This window comes from Lolium rigidum, chromosome 5 (assembly GCF_022539505.1).
Source record: "Lolium rigidum isolate FL_2022 chromosome 5, APGP_CSIRO_Lrig_0.1, whole genome shotgun sequence".
In the NCBI taxonomy this organism is placed as follows: domain Eukaryota; kingdom Viridiplantae; phylum Streptophyta; class Magnoliopsida; order Poales; family Poaceae; genus Lolium; species Lolium rigidum.
Window position 1 is genome coordinate 246,022,823 of NC_061512.1, and position 27,779 is coordinate 246,050,601.

General features: G+C 45.3%; 1 protein-coding gene across 1 annotated transcript; it reads right to left on the bottom strand.

Moving 5' to 3' along the window:
• Positions 1-1,496: 1,496 nt before the first annotated feature.
• LOC124657775 (achilleol B synthase-like) lies at positions 1,497-26,231 on the bottom strand. Its single transcript, XM_047196286.1, has 18 exons — positions 25,975-26,231; positions 10,607-10,792; positions 10,100-10,189; positions 9,799-9,984; positions 9,081-9,165; positions 7,975-8,141; positions 7,297-7,485; positions 6,470-6,583; positions 5,356-5,478; positions 5,125-5,244; positions 4,620-4,718; positions 3,796-3,852; positions 3,448-3,494; positions 3,205-3,348; positions 2,941-3,118; positions 2,286-2,360; positions 2,098-2,181; positions 1,497-1,804 (listed from the first exon to the last, which is right to left on the bottom strand). Exons 1-18 carry the CDS (start codon positions 26,170-26,172, stop codon positions 1,691-1,693), a joined length of 2,256 nt encoding a protein of 751 aa, XP_047052242.1. The 5' UTR covers positions 26,173-26,231; the 3' UTR covers positions 1,497-1,690.
• Between the last annotated feature and the right edge of the window lie 1,548 nt (positions 26,232-27,779).

Below are 27,779 nucleotides of genomic sequence, written 5' to 3' on the forward strand. Positions count from 1 at the left end.
TATTTAAACACCCCTTTCCCCTGTCACTATCTATTTATCCAAATAGTTAGTATACGTTTTCGCCAAAACTCAGAAGAGAAATTATTCAATCAATGTGTGAGATAAGATAAGAGATAACTGAACCATAGACTGATAGTGAGTATTAGCTACTGAACCATGGGTTAATGCATGCGTAACTAAATGTATCTCATACGAGTTATAACGAACTTATTGTTGAAACAAATTTTGGTCAAATCTTTAGAGGTCAAGCACCTCTCCTCCTCCTCCTCAAAATAGGCTTTCGCCCCGCTATATTAATATAGCAACCACATGGTACAACTGCTTAGAACATCTGTTGGGGCCTCCGCACAAGCACGTCCAAAAGAAATCAAAGAGAAAGAAAAGAGAAAATAATGTCAACAACATCGGATCGACGAAAACGAAGATGTCGCTCAACCGCTATGCCCTCGGCCCTCCGGATAATTCCCACCACACTCCTAGCACTCCGAAGCGTTGTGTACCAAGCAACACATTCAAGAAGGAATGCGACGATGACGACGCTGCTGCCCGGATTGATCCTAGGGTTTCCCCCGGAACGCAGAGGAGAGAGGGGGAGGGGTACACCCGACGCCCTTCAAGAAGGAAAGGCGGCACCCACGGACTTCACCGCGTCGGTGGCAGCCAAGCTGCCAAGGATTTCTTCCGACCCCCCAAACCCCACTCCAGACGCTTCATAGTGCTCCACCAAGCTTGCCACCACGGTTTTGCCAACACCAACGCCGTCTCACCGTGGCAATCGAAACGAGACCATCAGGATCGAGAAGGAGGAGCCCGGAGCGAGAAATGGCATATCAGCGGCCACGTGGGAGGGACCCGCCTCCACCGCCAATGGTGGTCGCCGTCATGCACCGACCGGAGCAAACCAGGCCCACCTGGCCCGGCCGAACCCACCGGGGGCTCGTGAAGCTCCAGTCTCACGCTGCAGCACACATGGCGCCGATCTCGCGATCCTCACCTCGAGCCACCCCACCGTCCGCCGGGAGCAGCACAGATGCGCCCAGGCTCGGCCCGCTCAGACCCAGATGGGGCCCAAAGGCCCAGATCTCGAGCCAAGCGAGCGCCACCCGGACCACCGCGCCGCCCCGCTGCCAAGGAGCAGCATCGCTGCCACCATGCACCCGGGGATGTGCGCCACCACCAGAATCGCCGTCGACCTAGGAGCACCACCGCCGGCCGAGGAGACCCCGTGTCTCCCCTCCATGCGCACAGGGAAGAGCATCTCCGCCGCCAGCGGCACAGCTCAGGCTTTGCCCGGCGGCGTGCACCGACGGCGGTGGCTGGGGAGGGGGGAAGAGGGGCGGCGCGGCTAGACTAGGGTTTCGTCGCCCGTGGAGAGCGACCGAAGCGGGCCGAACCATTTTCGCTTTCAAGCACCTCTCCTCCACCGCCCTTATATTTTCACCTTAAATTCTGACCAGTGAACCTTGGAGGCGAGCTAGGGCCATGACGAAAATATCGAAGCCATACAAAGCAAAGTATAATTGACATGTCACTGCAGTACTTAACATAGTATGCTGCTCGCCGTAGTCACTTTGATTCTAAGCGTTATTGCTGTATGTCTTACATAGATACAGTTTGTCTGACGTCCTTTTTGTATCAGACACAAGTACGGCTAATAAAAGCAATAAATAACATATCATGTCCATCGGTTTCAGTTCTTTGCGAGCAATCGACGACGAAACTCCCCAAGTGCCCAAATGGGGTATAAGTTGCGATAGTTTCCGTAATTGAAGTATATGGAGCAGTTGAAGCATCCAACGTGTTCCTGTCATCAAAGGAGAGAGTTCAGATTGCTTCAGGTAGCACTAACCGTCCTCTCCAAAATGTACCAATAACAAGCATGCTACTGAAATTATGTATTAGTATAACCGGGTCAACTATTGGCTAGTTTATCAGAGGATTTGGGAGGTTCGTGGTAGGGTTTGTGCCATGAAAATTGTTACTCCGAAGATTTTATGACCCAGGACACTGATTAAGAATTGTGATCCTAGGCAGGAACAATATATAAACTATTGATGTCATGTAATATTTCTGCAGTCCTAAATTTTCAATACATACTTGCTGGGGAAATTCTCCTGTCTCCAGCTGCATATTGATCAGCTCTTTTGCAGCATGATATAGTGGTATGGGATCTCGTTCAACCTGAATATAACGAATATCATACGGAAACATGTGGATATCAGAGTAGTTTGGAATGATATATCAGCTGCTAACAGTCAACTCGAATGAACAAGGAACAAATATACCTGTCCAGCATAAATCAAAGCCAACATTGCCCAAGCAGTGTTCACTGCATGAGGGCCAGTAGCCTCCACATAAGCCTGTAAAATGTAGAGTGGAAACCAGAATTATCTTCACTAAAATTTCACTTTATGGACAATATATCGATGGTTCGAACGGAATATCGTTTAGCAAATTTGAGTTATACTAATTTTAATTGGCCAATCTGATACAACCTAACAATTCAAGTCGGTATCTTGCAATATAAGGGCTTCACAGTGAAACATTCACCCTGGTATTTTTTTTTGGCCGATAAAGTTCAGCCTTCCCCAGAGTTGGCCCTGCATGTATAACAGACCTGGTGCTGGGCAGATTATTTAGCAAGCCCAGAGTTGCATAACAGATTTTTTTTCCTAAAGAAATTCCTGGAAATGATTTAAATTTCTGAAATATCTGTGGATTTCTGGTTGTAATAGTGACCTTCCAGATACAACTATAGGTCACTTGTACTGGGAGACTACTAAGATGGTGATGGTGATGAGGTTGAAAGCTTGCTCAGGAATAGCCAGATATCACCTTGTATCTGGCATATCAAGCTAACAAACATAAAAACCAATCATGACCCTACCAAACCCTAAATAAAGCGTGCAGTTTTATACCTAAAAAAAGAACAAGGTTTACCTCAGTTTCACTAGAAAGATAAGTCTCTCCCCATCCACCTGTTCTTAGTTGCTTTGACAACAGAAACTTGCATGCTTTCCTCACGGAAAAGCTATTTTCGTAAGTTCTTCCAGAAGCAATTAATCCTTTTACACCAAAGAATGTTCCGTAGGTGAAACATATGCCCCAAGTGCCAAACCTATTTGATGATAAATAACCCAGTCATTGACTGCAAATAGTAAAAGTTCAAATAATAAACACTAACAAACTACTACTTTTAGATACCATGAGCCATCCTTTCGCTGTTTATCCTCGATAAACTTGGAAGCATTTTTAACACATTTTGCTATCTCTTCTTTGCGGTACCCCGGGTAAAGCTCCTTGAACATAATTAGAGCCTGAAGAACTGATGATGTACATTCGACGGATCTATCAATTGGTTGAAGGCCATGAATTAGCTCTCCAGTAATACTAAGAAAGAAGAATCAATCATATTTTCTACAAGAAATAAGATATTTCCATCCTTACGGATAGTCGACAATAATGTTCAGAAAAGTCTCAGAAGGGTTGAGAACCTAAAGCCAAACAAAAACAAAAATCCAGGTTAGCATCTAACAAGTTAAAGCAATAATATTATTTGGTCACTCTGAGAAGAAATATGATACACAATAGAAATGACCCATAAGTGGAGTGATAAAAAATAAAAAAAATTAATCCAGGACATTCTGAATTTGCAAGCAGGAGTCACTTGGCTTGACTGCAAGAAATCTAGTTTACACATTGGTTTTTTAAAACTGATCACACGTTATTGTAACAGTGAGTCCCATATAATTTAGTGTACTTGGTTTTCCATACAATAAACTTTCAAATACTCACCTCTAATAGAGGTGTAGTTCTCTTACACTCGTATGTAGAAAAGGTGCCATCTTTATTCTTCACAGAAGAAGAAAAGTATGATCAGTAATAATTGATCTGAAGTGCAAGGTTAAATAATTTGAAGAGAGCACATGAATGATACATAAGAATTACAAAAACAGAAGTACAGCCATTTCAGTAAAATAAGAAGAGGATTTTTTTGTATTACAGCAGAGAAATTTATAATGATACATAAGAAGAAATAATTCAGTAAATAACAAAACTTGAAAGGACTGCTTATGATACATAAGATTGTATTTTATGCTCTTGATGAGCTATTCACCAGTCGCAAAAAGCAAGGGAAAGGTTGCCTAGAAATTCCCTTCCCCAGATCCCACAATGTGGGAGCTTTCAGCACCAGGTACACACCCATTTTTACAAATGGGAGTGTTGGACGTGCAAAAGCCCAATTGAGGAGAAAAGTGAGAAACCTGTTGTAGCTAATATTGGTTTGCATATAGGCATCCCCAATTCGTATGACGAGTACATAGTGCTCCTACCAATCTAATGTTCCATTATACGATTTGAGTACACCAAACCATTTTACGGTCAATGAGGCATGGAAACTGTGGCTGAGGATTAGCAGAGGCCTGGCACCGGTTCAATGGCCAAAAGATGCTCTGACCGATATATGTTTTTCTCTTCAATAAATTCTATGCTCAAAGCCTCCGCTACAGTTTTTAGTTAAAAACGAAGTGGATTTATTAAGTACCATTTATATGTACCAAGTACCTCACAAAGTTGATAGTAGTAAATAATGACAATGACTCAAATTAGAGCCATACCATATAAGAAAGTAAGCAATCCACTGCGTCATATATCCTTTCTCCCTTTATGGGATCCCCCACAAGACTAGGAGAGAACTTTGATAGCAACAATAATGCCTATAGAAGTAAGAGTTATTAGTAATATGCTATTAGTGATATATCCATTCAACATAAAGTTTGCACTTGTAAATGTTGGCATAGAAGGATGAGCATATGTGAATAATACAAGAAATAAATACGAGCCATATTGTTTATCTACACTGGTCTTTGCTCTCTTTCTAGAGCCATTCATTGACTTCTTCAGAAATTCTAGAAGCATTATCCTTTCATATGTTCAACCATAATGGGCTCAAATGCACCTAATTAAAATAGATTACAACGATGCTCTGGTTAGAATCACTAAACTTTAACTACTTAATGATGAACCACATATAAAACTATGCTCATTATATCTTTACGTAATAGCAAAGAACATCTTAAACATTTGCAGATTAAGAGAATTTCAGCAGTAACTTGTCTCAACCTTAAGAGCTTCTGCAGTACAATCTGATACAGACCAACCATTATCCGCTGTTGAGAGTGTCCATGAACCTTTTGATCTATGTCGGTAATAAGTTTCGCTGTCAGGATGGTCCTCAAGAACCTTTAAGTAAGAAAATGCATGTCAAAATTTAGTAAGAAAACGCATGTCAAAATTTAGTAAGAAAATAATTTTTTTATTATATATAAGGTCACGAGATAGAGAATACCAAACCTGTGAACTTTTAATGAACTCATGGGCTTTCCGGAGTGTTGGACCAAACTCATTAACAAGGTCTGTCGAGCAATAGGCTTGAACAATAAAAGCTATCTCCCAACTTTGACAACCATCATAAACCTGTTGCAAAGAATTTAGGAAGAGAAGTGTTTGTTATAGACATGCCTCTTCATAAAACAGCTGAATACTTAATGCTTCTTCAAATTAAATAAAGAACTCATTAGACACATGTATGTAATGTGATTCTCTTATCGAAGAAAAAGTATTACCAAAGGCATAAGAAGATGCCAATAGAAGAAATAAGTACACAAAAAAATGTTGACAAGTTATTATCGAAAAGTAGTATCACATCATTCAACTGAAACATTCAAAATATTGAGTTTGCTAAGAAAGTTTTCTTTTCAGTGAGGAAGGTTACTAGGTAAGTTGAAACATCTTTTCGGATATGAACATAGATATATGCAAGAACCATAAAAGACATGGTAAATGAACATCCGACATGGAAAATGCATGAAATGATACTATAGTACATGTCAAATGATTACTTATAGTACAGGTATATTAAGTAGACTAATGCAACATAGCTTAATGGGCTTTCCGGAGTGTTGCCCAAATTTGTTTACACATAGAACTTTTCTTATACGAGTTGTTACTACATAATTTTGTGAAGTAGATAATTCAAATTACAATTATATTATTATTATCAGGATATAAATACTTCCTATATGGGACAGCCCACGTAGAGCTACATGGCGGTTGCGAGACATAAAATCCTGTCAACAGGTCAAGAAGGAACTTAAAGAAATTAAAAAAAAAGTCAAAGTAAGAGGCCAAGAGAAAATAGCACCATTAGAGGGTGACATTAACGGGCTCTGCTGTTATTAGGTAAATAAACCATGGACCATGCACCACTTACACTTTTCCAGTTGGTTTCAATGGTAAATGAACATCCGACATGGAAAATGCACAAATTGACAATCTACCAGCAGTAGAGGGAGGATAATAAGGTGAGCTCTGCTGTCAGACCTTACAGATAATGTTCCTCAGCAACTCTGAAAATAAAGTGGAGCGGGATACAAGTAGTGGATAAGACATGTCACGATAGTGTTACCTGTGCTTTCATACCATCTTCTGCAAGCCATAAATAATCATAGATCCTTGGAAGATGCAACTTCAGTGAATCTGAATTTGGATCCTCTATCCAACAACAAATCATATCTAGTGCCTGAAAATCAAGATATGGTGTCCATGCGTTACTTAAAATTAACTAGATTGTGAGATAAATTGCAAGATACAGGCAAGAAAATAATAAAAAGTGGCAAAGTGGGTATTTGGAGGCCAAATGACTAATACGAATGTTAACAAATGAACTTAATGTATAGGAGAGAATAAGCAACAAGACAATGGCATGGAGTCTCAGGGACAGAGACTGATCGGATTTGTCCTATTCTAAAAGTACATGCTCAAATATTATGAAGCCTATGTTGCTCTATTATTCTTTTTGTATGCAAATATTTAGTACAATACATGTAACAGTCCATGTTAGTCTACTCTTTAACAGTAACAAGGTTTATTATGATAAATGAGCGCTGCAAAACATTTATTGCTGTGAGTGCTTCATATATCCTCTAGTCAGTACAAGTGCCATCTGACATGTGTGAATGCGAACAGTACTGGCTACTCATTTTTTTACCATGATATTATCTAGAATATATTATAGGAAAATGGCATATGCAGAGGTAAAGGCCTTGAAGAGCATGCATGATATCTACAAATCAGTGTTATTTAAGTTCAGGTTGGCCCCAAATAAAATTTTGGTCCTTAGGAAATAAATTAGCCAATTAGGTCCGGTCCCAAACATTTTTTCTCACAAACGTTGGAGATACCACTAATATTTTGTTTGATAGATGAATAAGACCCAACATCTGCTTACATTACCTTGTTAATTGGGCATACGCCAATGTATTTAGTGCTTTTGTCTTCATAATGTATATGTTTCATGAGGTTCTTCAATGCTATATTTCTTAACTTATTAACTGGCCAACAATTCAATACTGGTTCTACAAATTTGTTAAGACAGGTCCAGATAACATTTTGAAGCAACGACCGTGGATAGCGAAGATCTTCCTGCATGCAACAAAAAATAACAGATAATCAATCTACAATAAGCATCTATCTAGACAAAGTAGTTAAATAAATCTTAATTTTAGTCCAAGGAAAATAGTAAGGATTTGTATTAAGTAAATAACTGTAATTCTTTCCCATCTTTCTTGAATTAACAGTTACTCTATCTAAAGTTTGATCAACGGTTTGACCGGTTGTGTAACTATTCTTCAACAGTGATTACACTAGTCATATTCGTCAGAACATACTTGCTTCCTTTTTTTCATAACAAAATGTGCAAAGGTAAGAAAAGTAACAAATTCGACTAAAAAAGAACGGAAATAGGTAAACATACATATAATTATAATTTGCAAACTGAACTAAGCAAGGAGCAAATGAGGTGGTGTCCACTTTGCAGTATCATACTTTTTCAACAAAGAACGTAATATCTACTAGATTTTCTTCTAAAATACGGGTTGCATCTAGAACAAGCAGAGTCTTACTTAAACAAACCTTAGCACAGGAGTCACGTGCTTTGATCCAATCAATCTCATGGTATGGTACACTGTAAACCTCCTCTCTTATTGCCAATATTGTTGGTGTAATTGGGCCAACAAACTTCTTACCATAAAGATAAGACATTGGCATGTAAACCAACCGGCAAAAGCACCAGAATCGTCCTGTTGAAGAGAAAGTTCACATGAATAACGAAAATGATTATAAAAGCAACAATTCAAATGCACAGTTGAAGATACTTATCGCTGAATTCTTTCTTATTTCTTTAGCCACTTAAACAATAGAGCTTAGCACTACAATTGTAGTTTCACCGCTTAGCACTAGAATTGTAGTTTCACAGCTAATAATCATATCATGTTACTTGTTAGTTCAGAACCATCTCAACCGTATGCATGATATTAAACTATAGTCATACAATCACGCAAACAATAAAGCGGTTTTGAATGGTAAAGTAAATTTCACAAAGTTAGACGCGGATCATCAAGACCATAAAAACTATGAATTACAAATGCATTTCATAAACTACATTCCAATGCATTCAAGACTTCATTACCTTTTCAATAGATGGATCAGTGTCAATGAAAAATGTATGCGGTCGACATTGAGCCCATCGAAACATTATCCATGTTAACTTAGTTTACAAAAAATCAACTTTGACAATCGACGCATTTCTTTTTACTGAAACTTATTTGAAATCTAATCAAAATCAAAGCAATTAATACAATTATATGAACGCATGATTATGGTAAGGAAATAAACAAGAAAGCTATATAGGAAAAAACAAATATGGCATGTAGTGTCCACTTGTGACATGAAGAGCATTACGAGTGTGTTTGGATTGTGACCAAAGTAGACCCTACCAATATTTGGTATGACCAAAAATTGGTCTTCGCTTGGATAGGGTCAACTTTTGGCTTGCCAATGCTCTTTACAACCTCCAGTTTATTTTTCTAGCCAGTGTTGGTCAACTCATGGGAAAGTAAAACCTCAACCAATTTTTTGGCTAGCCAAATCTTTGGCAGGGAAAATAGAACAAAAATGAAGCACACACTGCATATGTCAATGATTCAATAATTTTTATCCACACAAAATAATTAAAGTACCTGGATGAATTGGAAGAAAGTGTGGGACGAGCCATAATTCAGGAATGATTGAATTATTTCCAGACCATTCATACAAACCAACCACCTTCAGTTACAAATATAAATATCTTGCATTAAACTGTATTCTGTCAGGAAATAACAATCCTAGATAAAGTGAACAAAGGTAACTGGATTTTTGTCGACCAATTCTGATAATCCCAGGCTTCAGAGTTCAGACCAAAACATACCCTAGAAACTGTGGCTAAACTATTTTACAAGGATTACTTCGATATTAAAGTGAAGATAAATAATATGAAAAAATGTACGCAAGTAATTCCCATAGAAAGAGCAAGCAGTCATATAAGTATTTAAATTTGGTAGAAAATATTAGCTGCAAACCATCCAATTCAAAAGGATTGAACGACTTTTAATTTGGTAGAAAATATTAGCTGCAAACCTTCCAATTCAAAAGGATTGAACAACTTTTAATTTGCTTGCTGATTTGTTAATAATCTAGCACGTGCATACAAAAAGATCATGTAAAAAAGGCGTTTGCTTAAACTTCACTTTAAGATTGTCCAAGCTAGTTAGGGAAAAAGTTCTTTCCATGCATGATACTCACAGAAGTTACAAATTTAAGATCAAAGAACCCAGACTCAAAAGAGCACCTTTAATTTCAGACACGCAAGCATACACAATATAATCTGTATACAAGATTGTGTGTGTTTCTGTGGCATACCGAGAGCCATATCTTTCCCCATTGTGGTATTGCAGCTGCACTTCCACGCGATAGAATCCAGGCACGTCCCTTGGTCAAGGCATTATTATCCACCTCGTCAAGAAGCCTTAAGGTAACATAGTTTAAGCATGATCCAAACATGGTGCTCGGCCCCAATACTTGCGTACCCCAACCACCATCTTCATTCTATACAGAGTGCATTGTATATAGTTTCGTCATATTTTTTTGTAACATAAAACAATAATGCGCATAGCATATAAAGACTATTACTACGATGTAACTAGAACTGATGTTTGCATGCCTGATGGTTATATATATATCGGCAAATCTCACGGCGGTGTTCTGTTGACAAAACCGCATTGAGTGTTCCAGTAACATGTAGAGCAAATATCTGCAACAGAATAATCATCACCAAATGTTGTCCATAAACGAAGTAACACTTAACAGTTAGTCCAAGAGTATTAGACAATAAAGAATCAAATTGAACTGTCCAGAATCTGAAACTAATATGTTAGGCTGGTAAAGATACATCTTGTGTATCGACAGCACAGGTTGATGGCTCTTAGCACTAAAAAAGGTAATCAAATGAGAAAGCTTCAAAGCTATATAAGCTAATAAATGGCAATACAGAGCGAACTTTTTGGAAAAACTTCAGTACAAAAATCAATTGATTACTAAAATACGATCTGACAAAAAACATGAATCACCATCCAACAAGGCATATGCTATCTCCTACCAATATGAACCAACTAACAGTAAAATATATTCCAGGAAATAAAGTAATGTTATGTGTAGATAAAATACACACCAGGATAGGCATAATGAACATAATTCCACTGAAATCGCCAGCCCAATGCCCATCGTGTGCTTGCAGAGAAGAGTGTTGACTAAGGGCTCGCCTCAGTGATGTTAATATAGTCTCTTCTGTGACTTCTGCACTATCTACAAGCTTCATGGCTGGAAGATCCACCTGAAGATGCTTTTGTTTGGCATACTGCAATATAACAGTCCAAAGTGAGAATTTAATGGTTTATGCTATAAGCCTGTAATTACTTAAGCCCCGATTGCATATAGTTAATAGAAAACAACAGAACAAGAAATCAAAAATATCTACAGAGCTTACACCACAATACATAAGCACCCTGAAGTTTGGTCCTTTCCAGTTTTTGTTCAATCACAGTTGCATACATATCGTTAACTGAATCATTGGGTAAGACCAATTGCTATTGTAAAGATGATGTCTCTAAAGGAAAAAGAGCCACTTCTTTTGGGCTTAAGCTTTTAGAGAAGCTGGCTTAGGGATTCCGATGGGGAGAACCTACGGTGGCAAGAAGCTCCTAGAAACTGTTCTTCCCCTTCTTTTTAGGTTCTAGAATTTTGGCTAAGTTGATGTGTTCATTGGTGGAAAGACTATAATGCCCCTGAATAATATCCAACAATGGATCTGCCAAATGGTAAATTGAACATCGGTCTGAACAGTGAAAGAAATTTTTGCTGGGTGTGGGTCAAATGGATGCACCCTGTCAAATCATCAGATTATGGTCAATGTTGAGGTAAATAAATATAATCATCATCTATGAAACTAGCTAGCTCAGTTAGATGAATGCTTGAATATTTTAAAGAAGCAGAAATGCGGGTGGCATTCCAATTTATCGTTTATCATGAAATTTGATTTTCTGAGAATAGATTGTTGCGAGAATCAAACAGGTGACCAGCAAAAGACTGCACATTTACAAGTTAGAAAAGACCAAGACGCCTGATTGCTAACCTTCAGTTTGATAGGTGAGTAGAACTAAGGTTGCTATTCCCCTGAACCCTCTCGCCAATGCATCCAGGGACCAATGGAACAAACTGGAAATTCTATATGCCACCAACATGTTGCACTGCTACAACTGGAACACAAGAATAATCTGATGAATCGCCTCTACCGGCTGCCCGGCGTGCAAAAACCGAGAACCCATGGTGCTCCAGGTGATGGGGTCCCTCCTCGGCATTCTGTGGAACACCTTGACGGCAGACTAGCAGCGACGAGCAGACAAAGATGGAGTTCCTGTACCCAGCATCAGACGCACTGATCTTGACTACCTCTCCGGTGGAGAGCAGGAGAGGTCACCCAGCCGTGCGCGAGCGTGAAGGTGGTGCTGTCGGGGCGCGCGGCGGGCGGGAAAGCGCGGAAGAGGCGGAGCGCCGCGTCGGAGGGTCCTCGGCGGAAATGGGCAGCAAGGAGGGAATTACAGGCGGTGATGGAGCAGGGGGCGTGGGCGCAGTGGCTAGTGTGGACTCGGCGGCGGCGAGGTCGCCGGCGCGGGCAATATGCGTCGGGGTCATGTGGATGGTCCAGCAGCGAGCTCGATGGGACATGGGAGTGCCAGGGTACGGTTGGCAGTGGCACGACGGGAGATACGCGGATTGCGAGAACGGGCCGGCTGGACCCGTTTCTTTAAGAAAATGATTATTTGCCACATGTTCCTTCGAAATCTAGTTATTTGCCATGTCAGCTTGAAATTTAAAAGACAAACATGCATGCTCCAATATTAGTGTAAAAGGATAGGATCGGACCCGATATTGCTATTTACATATCTTTACCATATTTTCTTGGCGAATTCGGACCGGGGCGGATAATAGTCGGATGCAGATTATATTGGATAGCGGATTCGGATCGGGAGCGGATATTTGGTAAAATACACACATCAAATTAGAAATATATGATTTTTATGTAGAAAAGTAAAATGTGTCGGATAATTCGAATCCGCCAGATATTATCAATACCATATCCTCTGCATCCATATTCGGCGGATTCCAAAAAAAAATGCATATCATATCCTCAAAAACGGACGCGGATGTGAATATGGAGCAAAAATTATCCGTACCATTTACATCCCTAAATATTATTCACTCGGGGCTAAATTAATTGGAGCATCGAAATACTATATCCGCTATATTAATTTGAAATCTGATTATTTGATACCGCCTGTCAGCTTCAAAGTTCAAAGACAACATACAACATGCATGCTAGAGAATTATTCTCTCTGGCCTAAATTAATTGGCACATCATATACTATATGGAGTAAAATTAGTTTGGACTGGAGGAAGCATATTTTTTGTTTGTTTGAAACATACTTTGTTTGATTGCACCATGGAAATTTTGAGTGGATTAAATTTCTCATGAAACTATGGAGTGCAAAAATTATTTAGGAAAAAACCCTATTGACTTCTCCATAGGAATATAAAAGCAACTTGTGTGGGGAGTGGTTAAGGTAGCAACTGGTCTGTTAAATGTTCTGTGTAGTTTTCAAAACGCACCGTCAAATCCGCCCCACCTTCGCGCACAGAAGGTGCTCGACGACTTGCCAGGTAGGCGCGATTGGTCGCTGTTTGTTGCGTCGTCTGCCTCGGCGCAATTTTAACCATTGATTTTGCTTTAGCCATGGACAGCGACGATGAGATGGTTGCCCCGTCTGCTGGAGGACGAGCAAGCGTTCGACGACGACCTGCGGGAGCATTTGCCGATCATCGCGTCCCTCCGGGACATGCTTGACGCTAAGGCGGAGAAGAGGAAGAGGCCGCGCCGCGGAGGATCAAGGCCGGGAAGAAGGAAGTCGAAGCCCCGGCAGAGGATGGAGGGGCATGCCATGCCGCACAACGACTACTTCGCCGACGGGGCAACACATGCCGACAATTTTCGGCGCCGGTACAGGATGAGCAAGGGCCTGTTCATGAATATCCTCCACGGCGTTCGAGAGTTCGACCCCTACTTCAAGCTCAAGGTCGACGTTGTAGGCGTTCTCGGGTTCTCATCCATTCAGAAGTGCACCGCCGCCATGAGGATGCTTGCATACGGAGCACCTGCCGATACACAGGACGACTACCTTCGCATGAGTGAGTCTACTGCCATTGAGTGCATGTACAAGTTTTGCCGAGCTGTGGTGGGAAAGTTTGGCAAATACTACTTGAGAGGGCCAACTGAGGAAGAGACTGCAAGGATCATGGCAGAGGATTTGCTGGAATGCTTGGAAGCATCGATTGCATGCACTGGGCATGGAAGAACTGCCCGTTTGCTTGGCAAGGTATATACAAAGGTCGTCATGGATATTGCAGTGTGGTGCTTGAAGCTGTGGCAGATTATGACCTGTGGATTTGGCATTCTTTCTTTGGCATGGCGGGATCACACAATGACATCAACGTGTTGCAGCGGTCTCCGGTGCTCGACGAGACTAGTGGAAGGGCATGCTCCACCATGCAACTATGAGATCAATGGCCACCAATATACCAAAGGCTATTATCTAGCCGATGGTATATATCCAAAATGGGCCACTTTTGTCAAAACAATCTCGAATCCATCGAGTCCGAAGAATTCTCACTTTGCTACACGACAGGAGGCTTGCGGGAAGGATGTCGAGCGGGCATTTGGTGTGCTTCAAGCACAATTTGCCATTGTCCGGCACTCTGCTCTAAGCTGGTATCACGACCAAATGTGGGAGGTGATGCAGGCTTGTGTGATCATGCACAACATGATCATCGAGGATGACCGCAAGAATCATGTTAGGTCACATGTTGGTCCCTATGAGTGTCAAGGCCCTCTCGCGGAGGTTGATCATGAGTTGCCTGCAGATTTTGCTGATTTTCTCGCCATGCACGCAGAGATCCGTGACAGCAATGTGCATGAGCAACTTCAAGCTGATCTCGTTGAGCATTTGTGGAGGATCAAAGGAAATACCGTGGCACCTTGATGTATCATCTAGCCCTTTTTATTATATTTGATTACTTGTTTTATTGTTTGTTGTAATTTAATTTGAAAACAATCCTCGAAAACATTTTTTTTCATATGCTACATTTGATATAAATGGTTTATGTGTTAAAAAAATTATTTTAAATGTTTGGGGGCGGCGTTTGGGGGACGCGGCTGGGGAGCGACGTCCCCCAAACGCGGCACGAACAAAACACGTCCCCCAAACGCTCAATCCGACGCGATTTGGGTGACGGTTTGGGGGACGCGGCTGGAGATGCTCTAAAGCCGGCTGCCGAAGTGCATATATGGCACTCGCTCTCCACCTTGATGCAAAAATCAAGCACTGCATCGTACGTGTTCGTGAGCTAGCCAGCAGCTAGCGCCCGTACGTCGGAGGGAGATGTGGAGGCTGAAGGTGTCCGAGGGCAGCGGCCCGTGGCTGCGGTCGGTGAACAACTTCCTGGGCAGGGCTGTGTGGGAGTTCGACCCCGATCTCGGCACGCCCGAGGAGCGCGCCGAGGTCGACAGAGTGCGCTGGAAGTTCACCGAGAACCGCTTCCAGAAGAGGGAGGCGCAGGACCTCATTATGCGCATGCAGGTATATATACACCCGTGCTGCCATAAATTCGGGGATCGAGTTCTACCATATATATTGTCTCAAGAAAACCAGCAAATAGTGGTTTAAACACTAAATATAACACTCTTATGTCTACGTTTTGTATTTTGCTAGAAAAAAATATTCAATTGACATAATTAAAGAAACCCTGTTTCGCTCCCGTCGAGCGTTGCAGATTAGCCCAACCATTAAGGAAAAATACAAATCTTATAAGTACATTGAAGCAGTAGGATCATGCGGGTAAACATGATCAAAACATGCTGCATTTCTGGTTTTCCACAACGTCCAAACAGCAACTGCACCCACCGCTAGCAAGTTTCTTTCTCCACCATGGAACCTCATTAGAGCAAGTACAATAAGTTCTAATCAGCTGGCTATAAAGATTAAAATAGTATATTATTGCTTAGTTGGAGGAGAGAGAGAAGGAGAGAGAAGGAGAGTGGGCTCTTATGCAAGAGCCAGCTCTAGCACGTGCTCCTAGGCACTTTATGAGAGTGAAAAGTGGGACATCCATTGATAAAGTATTACATTTTATAGCTCACTATTGTATGTATTGACTCTAAATTGGCTATAGATGACAAGGCACTTAGCTTATAGCCAGCAACTGGCTACACTATTGAAATTGCTCTTACCCAACCACTAATGTCCTGAAAACTACAAAGAACATTTAACAGACCAGTTGCTACCTTAACCACTCCCCACACAAGTTGCTTTTATATTCCTATGGAGAAGTCAATAGGGTTTTTTCTAACAGACCAGTTGCTACCTTAACCCTATTGACTTCTCCATAGCAGTGCTTGATTTTTGCATCAAGGTGGAGAGCGAGTGCCATATATGCACTTCGGCAGCCGGCTTTAGAGCATCTCCAGCCGCGTCCCCCAAACCGTCACCCAAACCGCGCCGGATTGAGCGTTTGGGGGACGTGTTTTGTTCGTGCCGCGTTTGGGGGACGTCGCTCCCCAGCCGCGTCCCCCAAACGCCGCCCCCAAACATTTAAAATAATTTTTTTAACACATAAACCATTTATATCAAATGTAGCATATGAAAAAAAATGTTTTCGAGGATTGTTTTCAAATTAAATTACAACAAACAATAAAACAAGTAATCAAATATAATAAAAATGGCTAGATGATACATCAAGGTGCCACGGTATTTCCTTTGATCCTCCACAAATGCTCAACGAGATCAGCTTGAAGTTGCTCATGCACATTGCCGTCACGGATCTCTGCGTGCATGGCGAGAAAATCAGCAAAATCTGCAGGCAACTCATGATCAACCTCCGCGAGAGGGCCTTGACACTCATAGGGACCAACATGTGACCTAACATGATTCTTGCGGTCATCCTCGATGATCATGTTGTGCATGATCACACAAGCTCGCATCACCTCCCACATTTGGTCGTGAGACCAGCTTAGAGCAGGGTACCGGACAATGGCAAATTGTGCTTAAAGCACACCAAATGCCCGCTCGACATCCTTCCTGCAAGCCTCCTGTCATGTAGCAAAGTGAGAATTCTTCAGACCTGATGAATTCGAGATTGTTTTGACAAAAGTGGCCCATTTTGGATATATACCATCGGCTAGATAATAGCCTTTGGTATATTGGTGGACATTGATCTCATAGTTGCATGGTGGAGCATGCCCTTCCACTAGTCTGCTGAGCACCGGAGACCGCTGCAACACGTTGATGTCATTGTGTGATCCCGCCATGCCAAAGAAAGAATGCCAAATCCACAGGTCATAATCTGCCACAGCTTCAAGCACCACACTACAATATCCATGACGCCCTTTGTATATACCTTGCCAAGCAAACGGGCAGTTCTTCCATGCCCAGTGCATGCAATCGATGCTTCCAAGCATTCCGAGCAAATCCTCCGGCGGCATTTTATGCCATGATCCTTGCGGTCTCTTCCTCGGTTGGCCCTCTCAAGTAGTATTTGCCAAACTTTCCCACCACAGCTCGGCAAAACTTGTACATGCACTCAATGGCGGTAGACTCACTCATGCGAAGGTAGTCGTCCCGTGTATCGGCAGGTGCTCCGTATGCAAGCATCCTCATGGCGGCGGTGCACTTCGAATGGATGAGAACCCGAGAACGCCTACAACGTCGACCTTGAGCTTGAAGTAGGGGTCGAACTCTCGAACGCCGTGGAGGATATTCATGAACGAGGCCCTTGCTCATCCTGTACCGGCGCCGAAAATTGTCGGCATGTGTTGCCCCGTCGGCGAAGTAGTCGTTGTGCGGCATGGCAGGCCCCTCCATCCTCTGCCGGGGCTTCGACTTCCTTCTTCCCGGCCTTGATCCTCCGCGGCGCGGCCTCTTCCTCTTCTCCGCCTCGGCGTCAAGCATGTCCTGGAGGGACGCGATGATCGGCAAATGCTCCCGCAGGTCGTCGTCGAACGCTTGCTCGTCCTCCGGCGGCAGGGCAACCATCTCATCGTCGCTGTCCATGGCTAAAGCAAAATCAATGGTTAAAATTGCGCCGAGGCAGACGACGCAACAAACAGCGACCAATCGCGCCTACACGGCAAGTCGTCGAGCACCTTCGTGCGCGGAGGTGGGGCGGAGTTGACGGCGCGTTCGGGAGGCGCCGGCGACGCGGCGGCGGCGGCGGCACGGCCGGCGGGAGCCCCGGCCGCGACAACGGTGCCGACTCGCGGCGACGGATCGGACGCCCAAACGGCCGGGAAATCCGGCGGCGGCGGTGGGGTGGGAGGCGCGGGAAGGAAGGAGCGACGAGAAAAGAGGCGCGAACCAACGGTTTATGCAAATAGTCGCCGACATGTGGGAGCCCGCCTCGCTTTTCGTTGTGTCCGGCGTCCCCTGTGGGACGGGGACGGGCTCGGGGCGCCGGACACCGTATCGGACCGCGCCGGACAAAAATGGGCTTTGGGGGACGCGGCTGGAACGTTTTTTTTGTCCGGCGCGCCCCAAATCCCTTTGGGGGACGCTATGGGAGACGCGACTGGAGATGCTCTTATATGGGCCAACGTGCGGGCTGACTGCCAACCTTGGATTTAAGTGAATTGATGGGATCGGATGGCCACCCAGCGAGCCTAGCTTTGTGGCTATCTACCTACGGGAATTCATTGGGGGCACGCATGCATTACCTGGCAAGTTATTCAAAACAGGAGTATGGATATGGTACAAAAATAGGGCCCTTATATATATGGAGCTAAGATGGCGTGTCGTCGTCAAGTGGTGCGACACTACGACTAGTACAGATCACCATCCATTCCATGGCAAAACCAGTCACGCTCTGCCGGTGTCGTGCTCTGCGCTCACGGGGTACGGAAGATCCCCGTCGTCTGTCCAACGCCCATGCCCAGCTGGTCCAACCCTAATGCCCCTGAATAATGCCCAACTATGGATTTGTCAAATGTTGTACTAGTAAACTGAACATTGGTCTGAACTCTGAACAGTGAAACACATTTTTTCTAGGTGGGACAAATGGATGCGCGTGTCAAATCATCAGATTATGGTCAGTGTTGAGGTAAATAAATAGAATCATCATCTATGAACTTAGCTACTTCAGTTAGCTGATTGCTTCAAAAAAAATGCGGAAATGCTTGAATATTTTGAAGAAGCACAAACACATGTCAGGATGGGAATGGGGCGGGTCGACCCACTGGGTCTCTGGCCCGACCCAAAAAAACAGGGCCATTGGGCCAGTCGGGTCGGCCTCGTAACAGAATTGGGTCAGGGGAGCCGGTCTCGAGCGGCCCACACTGGGTCAGCAGGACCGACCCACGTAATTAATCATAGTGTAATGATAAAGCTAATTAACCTCGGGCTATACCACCAAATCGCTCAAATTCATCTTGTGAGCTTAGCTTAGCTAGCTACTGTTCGCATAGCACCGTATGCATGTGGACCTGTTTTAACTTTTAACTAGCTAGATAGTACTTTCATAGCACCGTGCATACATGGATCTATATATATTTCAGTTACTAAAAGCACCAAATCACCGAAATAATCAGAGTATGCTGGCTAACTATCTTGTACCATTTTAACATATTTTAAAGAATACTTGTACCTGTTAACACGTTCAAACAAAGTGTATAAAAGTAAAATTTGGGTCGACCCAAAATACCCAACGGTGGAGGAGCTGCGGCCGTGGCGGTTTCGCTCGACGGGAGTGGCAGGCGGTAGCGCGCGAATGGCATGATGGGAGAGAGACGCAGACGCGGGTTGTCGGGTGGGTGAGACCGTACGTGAGAGCAAACTGCATGGTCCTAGACTTCTCACTCGGTTGTCACATGAAGTGCATATCTACCCCGATATTTGACAGTAATGCAAGCACGAATGCAAGTATCTCAGCTCTCAGACACATATTTGATATGTTTCACCTACCCCGGTCAACAATTGCTTCACCTTCATAGCAGTGCCAAGGCTTGAACAAATGCTTGATTCTATCAACGACACTGATGAACATGATGGTCCTTTTATTGGGGTGGCAACAATTTCTCTACTAAAAAGGTTTATACTACCTTGACTAATGCTATTGATGCCTCTGCTTTCATTTTGACTTGTCACAAAATTTCTCACAAAGAAAGCAGAACCGCCGTTTTTTTCAATATATGCGACTTCTCATAAAATTTCTAGTGGAAGCTTAATCATGGATGCAATCAAGATACTTATATTATAGATATGACCATTGAGATAACTAACGTATAGCCAAGAAAGGAAATCTTCCCCCACTGGTCAACATTTAGATATGATCATTGATGATAAAGAGAGCAAGATCCTCAATTTATTTAATAAATCTATCGTCATTGGGAGCCGGAGTCTTTGAAATCGTAGAGATATGATAATTTATTAAGGAGCTAATAGAGATTTATATATCTATACGCGGATGTCGAAGGGAATTATATATCTCACATCATACATAGAGAAAAACCTAGCATGCAAGATTGGTTAGATCTTTTATGAGCTATCTTGGCTCTCATGTATGTTTCCTTTTTCTTTACTAACATGTAAATAACCATACTGTGAACCTAAAATGGCACTGTAGGGGTCTAGCTTATTTGTTGTATTAAAAAATATCTCTAATATACTGTTGCATGTCTTTTATTTGTTTCTTTTTGTAGGGCCTTTTGGTTCACAAGATTATAAAAAACAGTAAAAACACAGGGTAACAATATCATGCAGGACTTTGTTTGCACCAAATTTCCCGTGATGCGGCCACGGGAAAAGATATTACTTCCAGAATATTTGAGTCGATTAAGTTTCACATGAATATATGAAGTGTATATAGTGTTGCTCAAAAAAATGAAGTGGATATAGTACTTTGGAAAAGATCCCTATAGCTAGAATTCAATCATAGGAATCTAATAGTAACCAACAAAGAGAAGTCGCTAAATGTTCGTCAACAATTCGTACAGATTTCCTTGAATTGAAGAGGCCCTACTATGTCAATGTTCGCATATAACAAGTTAATTAATGACATTAATTAGCTAGCTTCAATTCACTTAATTTTAGACGGCATCGTTAGCTTGTCTAACCATGGATCATGTGATGATCCATCATTGCCTCCTCCTATATACCTCGTCGGAGCGAACTAAGGAAGGTATTTTGGATCGATCCAATTCCAGTTGTGTTGGTAAACGTTTTGATCGATGTATATTAGACATGCATGCGTGTGTCTACAAAAGTTTATATACCTGTGTTAGACTGTATATTCTGTATTTGTATTTGTAACCCTGTACGTACCCTTTGGTACCCTATATATATGAGATAGGCCACGCCCCAGAGCGTTGAGCCAGTTCCTCCCAAACCCTCATACGATAACATGGTATCGAGCACCGCAATTAGGGTTACCCCCAGCCCGCCGCACCTCTCTTTCTCTCTTGGCCGCCGCCACCGATCTCTCCGATCGCGCCGCCGCCGCCATGACGACTGGTGCAGCCGCTTCAAGCGCCTCGGGTGCCCTCCCCGCCACCGATCCTGCCTCCACGGCCTCCACTGCCCTCGCCGACACGGCCTCCACGGCCCTCGCCGTCCCGCCGTCCTCCACGGCCTCCACGGCCCTCGCCGTCCCGCCGTCGCTCGCTCGGCTCCTTGCCACGAGCGCCACGAGTCAGATGGCATCGTACAGCACGACCCGCCCGCTACACCTAGAGGCGGGCTCCTTCTCCAGCTTCTCCAGTGGTGCGTTCCCGCCGCCACCGCCCAACTTCGCGACGATGGCGTCCACCGCCGCTGCTGCATCGCCCCTTGCCGGCACCAACCTGTCCGGGCCGCCGATCCCGTTGTTGACGGCCCCCGCTGCATCGCCCGCCATCGCCGACGCTCCGGCCTCTGCGGATGGCGCTGCCCCAACTCCGTATCAGCTAACCAATCTGATTACTGTGCGTCTTAAACCTGATAATTATCCGTACCGGCGCGCGCAGATCTTGCCTCTTCTTCGCAGCCGTCGACTCGATGGGTTCGTCGATGGGAGTCTCCCCTGTCCGTCTCGTACGGTCGCTGCACTGACGGCGAACGGCACGAGGGTGGAGGCGGAAAACCCCCTCTACGCCGCCTGGGTCGCCCAAGACCGAGGCTATCGTCTCGGCACTGCAGTCCTCGCTCACGGAGGGCGTCGCCGGCCTTGTGCTGTTTGCCGCCACCTCCTACGACATCTGGCGCACGTTCGAGCAGAGCTATGCTCAGCAGTCCGTGGCCCGAGGCAATGATCTTCGTCGCCAACTCGGCGATCGCAAGAAGCTGAACTCCTCTCGCACACGACTACTTCAACAAGATCAAAACGATCTCGGACACGCTGACCTCTATCGGCCAGCCTCTCCGGGACTCCGAGTTCGTTGAGCATGTCCTACATGGGCTTGACAAGGAGTATGACAATCTGGTGGAGCATGTGGAGGATCGAATCACACCGATCCTTCCTCATGAGTTGTACACGCGCTTACTGGCCACCGAGCGGCGTGTTGAGGCGCGTCGCCAAGAGGCCTCCGTCGTCCACGACTTCGCCGCACATGCGGCCTACCGTGGCGCCCCTAGTGGTGGTCGTGGTCGCGGCGCCCCTCCGCCCCCGGTGGCCCGCCTGCCGGAGGTCCGTGGCAGCCTCGCCCACCCGGCCAATGGCAGCCTCGCCCACCAGCTCCGCCATCCTCGGGTGGGCGCCCTCGCCCCACTTGCCAACCGTGCGGCATCGACGGCCACCTTGCATCCCGGTGCCACCGTCGCTTCCAGCGCGACTTCCTCGGCATCGGCAATGACGGTCGCGGCAACGAGAAGCAGGCCGCTATCGCCGACAGCCTACTCCGGCTACACCCCTCCTTCGCCATTGATCCCACCTGGTACTTCGACACCGGGGCAACGGATCACATGACAAGCGAGATGGGTAAGCTCAACTCCAACGAGCCCTACCGTGGCCAAGACAAGGTCCGCACCGCTGACGGTTCAGGTATGCCCATCACTCATGTTGGCCAAGCATCTCTTCTCTCTAACACCTCCCGCCGCTTACATCTTCGCAATGTCCTCCGTGTTCCCCTAGTAACTCGCAACCTTCTTTACGTTCGTAAGTTTACTTATGATAATGATGTTTTCTCGTGAGTTTCATCCGTTTCATCTTCTCATAAAGGACCGAGTCACGCGGGAGGTTCCGCTTAGAGGTCGAGTTCACCAGGGCTTGTACGCGTTGGAGGCGCCGTCGGGCCCGGAGGTCTTCGGTGGGGTGCGTGTGTCGACCGCACATTGGCATGCGCGCCTTGGTCATCCTGCGTCTCCGGTAGTGAGCCATGTTCTTCGTCGCCATGAGCTCCCTACGTTATCTAGTAATAAAAGTCTAGCAGTGTGTGATGCTTGTCAGCAGGGAAAGAGTCATCAACAACCATTTGTTTCCTCTACTAGAGTTATTCATAAACCTCTTGAACTCATTTATTCAGATGTATGGGGCCCTGCCCAAACCTCTGTTAGTGGTCATACTTATTATGTCAGTTTCATTGATGCGTACGAGTCGCTTTACGTGGCTCTATTTACTTAAAAGCAAAGCTGATGTGTTTAATGTGTTTGTGCAATTCCAACTTCATGTCGAGCGACTCCTTAGCCACAAAATTATTCATGTTCAGTCGGATTGGGGTGGTGAATATCGCAACCTCAACACCTTCTTTAGCAAACTTGGGATCTCGCATCGCGTTTCTTGCCCACACACACATCAGCAAAACGGTGTGGTTGAGCGCAAGCACCGCCACATCGTTGAAACTGGCCTCACACTTCTTGCTCATGCATCTGTGCCTTTTCGCTTTTGGAGTGATGCCTTTTCCACTGCGTGTTTTTTGATCAATAGAACTCCCACTCGGCTCCTTAATATGAAGACACCCCTTGAGCTCTTGTTCAAGGAACTCCCTGATTATACGTTCTTCAAGGTTTTTGGTTGTGCGTGTTGGCCTCACCTTAGGCCCTACAACAATCGAAAGCTTGAGTTTCGATCGAAAAAGTGTGTTTTCCTCGGTTATAGTGCTCTTCACAAAGGCTATAAGTGCCTCCATGTTCCCACAAACCGTGTCTATATATCTCGCGACGTTGTCTTTGATGAAAACGTGTTTCCCTTTTCCGATATGCCATCATCTTCATCTGTTTCACCACCCACAAATAACTCTCCAGTTAGTCTTGGCCAATTTGATGATGTTGCATATTCGCCTGTGTTACTGCCTAACCACGGTGCAGGTACCGGTCGCGGAGCCCGCCTTGAGCTCCTGGATGCGCCCGCCGCGCCGCCTGCTGCCACCGACGTCGATCGCTGCATGGGACATGCAGCGGCGTCGCGTCCCGAGGCGTCCGCCTCGCCGTCCGCCGATGGGCCGGTGCCCAGCCCACCGCCATCTCCCGCGGTGTCGCCCGGTCCAAGCAGGCCGGCGTCGCCTCCTCGTACGTCGCCCGCGCGGTCGGCTCCTGCTGGGCCGGTCTTCTCCACTGGATCGGCGACCCCCTGTACGTCGCCTTCGACCACTGCAAGTGCCGACTCGCCCGTGTCATCCTCGCCAACACCGCCACCTCCACCACCACCGCCGCCTCCGCCTGCCCTGCGTCCACATACACGCAGTCGCAGCGGGATTCATCGCCCCAAGGAGCGCACCGATGGCACTGTTGCATGGATTGCCTCTTGCCTTGCTCAAGCGCAAGCGGACCCGTCCGCCGAACCACGACACTATCGGGCTGCTATGAGCATTCCACATTGGCGTGCTGCCATGGATCTAGAATATCAAGCTCTTCGAACAATGGCACGTGGCAGCTCGTTCCTCCCCGCTCGGGTGTCAACATAATTGACTCCAAATGGATATTCAAGGTGAAGAAGCATGCCGATGGTTCCATTGAGCGCTACAAGGCTCGTCTGGTTGCCAAAGGGTTCAAGCAAAGGTATGGGCTTGACTACGAGGATACATTCAGTCCTGTTGTTAAACCTACCACTATTCGGCTGCTATTGTCACTTGTCGTTACTCGGGGCTGGACTCTTCGTCGGTTGGATGTTCGGAATGCTTTCCTTCATGGCGTGTTGGAGGAAGAGGTGTACATGCGCCAACCCCCTGGTTTTGTTGATCCTGCTCGTCCACGGCATCTTTGTCGATTGGTGAAAGCTCTGTATGGCCTCAAACAGGCGCCTCGCGCCTGGCATGCACGGCTTGGTGCAGCTCTTCGCGCTCATGGATTTGTTCCCTCCACTGCCGACACCTCACTGTTCATTTTTCAGCGTCCCCAGCTCACCATGTATTTGCTGGTCTATGTTGATGATATTATCTTGGTCAGCTCATCTCGTTGCTGCTACGGACAGGTTGATTGTCGCTCTTGGGTCTGAGTTTGCTCTCAAGGATCTTGGCAAGCTACATTACTTTCTTGGCTTGGAGGTTACCTATTCTGGCGATGGGCTCACTCTTTCTCAGCAGAAGTACTCACAGGATCTCTTGCGCCGTGCTGGTATGCTTGCTTGCAAGGCTGCGCTTACACCGATGTCCTCTACTGAGATTCTATCTGCCGATGGTGGTCTTTTGCTGTCTGCCGATGATGCTACCGAGTACCGCCGCATTGTTGGAGGTCTCCAGTACCTTACCATCACTCGTCCCGATGTTTCCTATGCAGTAAACCGTGTCTGTCAGTACCTGCATGCGCCACGGGATACTCATTGGACTGCTGTCAAGCGCATCTTGCGCTATGTGAGTTCCTCTCTCACACATGGTCTTCACCTTCGACCGGCGCCTACGGCTGTGCTTTCCGCCTTTAGTGATGCGGACTGGGCTGGCAACCCCGATGACCGGCGATCAACGGGGGCTATGCTGTATTTCTGGGTTCTAACTTGATCGCCCGGAGTGCACGCAAGCAAGCCACGGTCTCTCGTAGCAGCATCGAAGCGGAGTATAAAGCTGTTGCAGATGCCACCGCTGAGATTATTTGGGTGCAGTCTTTACTTCGAGAATTGAAGATGACTCCTAAGCAGCCGCCCATTCTATGGTGTGACAACATTGGCGCCACATATCTGTCACTCAATCCAGTGTTCCATGCTCGCACCAAACACATAGAGGTTGATTACCACTTTGTGAGAGAGCGAGTTGCTCAGAAACGACTACAACGACTACAGATAAAGTTCATCTCGTCTAAGGACCAGCTTGCTGACATCTTCACCAAACCGCTTCCGCTTCCACTGTTCCTTAGATGTAGACGCAATCTTAACTTACTGAATACTTCAGGCCACAGTTAAGATTGAGGGAGGGTGTTAGACTGTATATTCTGTATTTGTATTTGTAACCCTGTACGTACCCTTTGGTACCCTATATATATGAGATAGGCCACGCCCCAGAGCGTTGAGCCAGTTCCTCCCAAACCCTCATACGATAACAACCTGCATGCGCATGAGGAGGTCCTGTGACTCCCTCTTCTCGAAGCGGTTCTCGGTGAACTCCCGCCGCACTCTGTCCACGTCGGCGCGCTCCTCCGGCGTGCCGTGGTGGGGGTCGAACTCCCACACCGCCCTGCCCAGGAAGTTGTTCACCGACCGCAGCCATGGGCCGCCGCCCTCCGACACCTTCAGCCTCCACATCTCCCTCCCTCCGGGCACAGCAGCGAGCTAACTTTCACAAGAAAATGGAAACGGCTCTGCAGTGGTCGACTGAAGGATGAGAGAGCCGAGCAGCGCGCCGGGTATGATATAGTATTACACGTACGTGGCTGCCAACCTACTTAAATTTAAGTGATGAGATGGAAATTTATTGGGCACGCATTACTTGACGGTACGCACACGCGAAGGAAGGTCGAGCCGTGGAGTAGAGCTGTGGGTGAAGGTAGTGTTTGTCCGAAGTGCCATTTTGCATAATTTTTGGCTAAATAAGTCTGGCCAGTGTGAGAACTTTCTTCCAAATCTGGCTATATGGGAGGAGTTTCGTCAGCTGCGTTGGCTTGTTTCGATTTGGATACACACGTCTGGTGCATTGGCTATATACTTTCGACTCAGCGTGGTCTGCCTACACAAGGTTTGTGACGTGTCTATGTTTTGCCAACGCTACTGACACGACTCCTAGGGATCAGATTTACCTGAAAGTTTTTCCATGGCCTAGATTTTGATCTGGTTGAAAAGTTCTGATAAAGTTAAACGAAGGTACTAGGTACTGGTGAAGTGCAGTGCAGCTGAGCTGTAGTGTACTAGTCCCCTATATCAGGAAACAAGAAGAGTCCCCATATACATACAGGAACATAAGAAAACAACGGCTGATGGTCAGCGTGTCGTGCTCTCGCGCTACGGCGATTGAACACCATTAATGCCATGTCCAATCTCGTCGATTATACCGTCCTCTGCACTGACAATCATAGAGTTCCCAAGGCAAAATTGAAAGTCACGGCTCCATCAATACTTTTGGGTCACCATCATAAAATAAGTGTGTTGCTATAGTATTGAATCAGCTTTGCTGATACTTAAATCTCAGTCAATTGGACCATAAGATATACTCCCTCCCTTTGATCCATATTACTTGTCACTAACATAGATGTATCTAGAGATATCTTATCGGAGGGAGTACATAATCATTAAAGGTTTTGTTAGTTCATAGCTAGTTCTCCGTCAAGTCCTATACCATTAAATTTGCATCCTGATTCGTACATTTGAGTTGCATTCAGTTGCAACTTTGCAAGTTAGGTTGTAACGGGATTTTTTCGGTTGTAAGTGAGGTTGCAAATATATATAAAAAAGCCTTATATCCGTTAGATTTGTTTCGCAACTCATACTTATGGTAAAACATGAGTTCCAACTTAGATTTACTGAGAACTAAGTATTGACTGAAAAATAGTGGCATCTAACATTAGAGCAACTTTAACGGACTCCTTAATAATACTTAAACCTTTAAAATATCACTGGCACGACTCCGAGGGGTTAGCTGTAAGTTTTTTCATGGACTAGGTTGGTTTGAAAGTTTTGTTAAAGGTCATTTAGGAGATGCACTACATGAATCAATCAAGGTGCCCACAACCTAAACCTACGCCGATGACTTTTTGTCGGGGCCATCGACGTAGGGCACGAGCCGGTCAGCCCTCCAGAAGGGCCGTCGGCCCAGGTAAGCCGACGACGTAGGGCGTGCTAGTCCGGTGGCCATCGTCGGCGTAGGAATTACCGTTGGCGTAGGGCACGGCACGTCGTCGGTGTAGTTTTGGACACGT

What these genes read in the sequence shown, in the direction of transcription:
- LOC124657775 (XM_047196286.1), bottom strand. Translation starts at nt 26,172, where the DNA reads ATGTGGAGGCTGAAGGTGTCGGAGGGCGGCGGCCCATGGCTGCGGTCG. An exon ending in CTTTCTTCCAATTCATCCAG is followed by an intron (nt 8,142 to 9,080) that starts GTACTTTAATTA and finishes TCTCTTCAACAG; the next exon opens with GACGATTCTGGTGCTTTTGC. An exon ending in CAGGAGAATTTCCCCAGCAA is followed by an intron (nt 1,805 to 2,097) that starts GTATGTATTGAA and finishes CTTTGATGACAG; the next exon opens with GAACACGTTGGATGCTTCAA.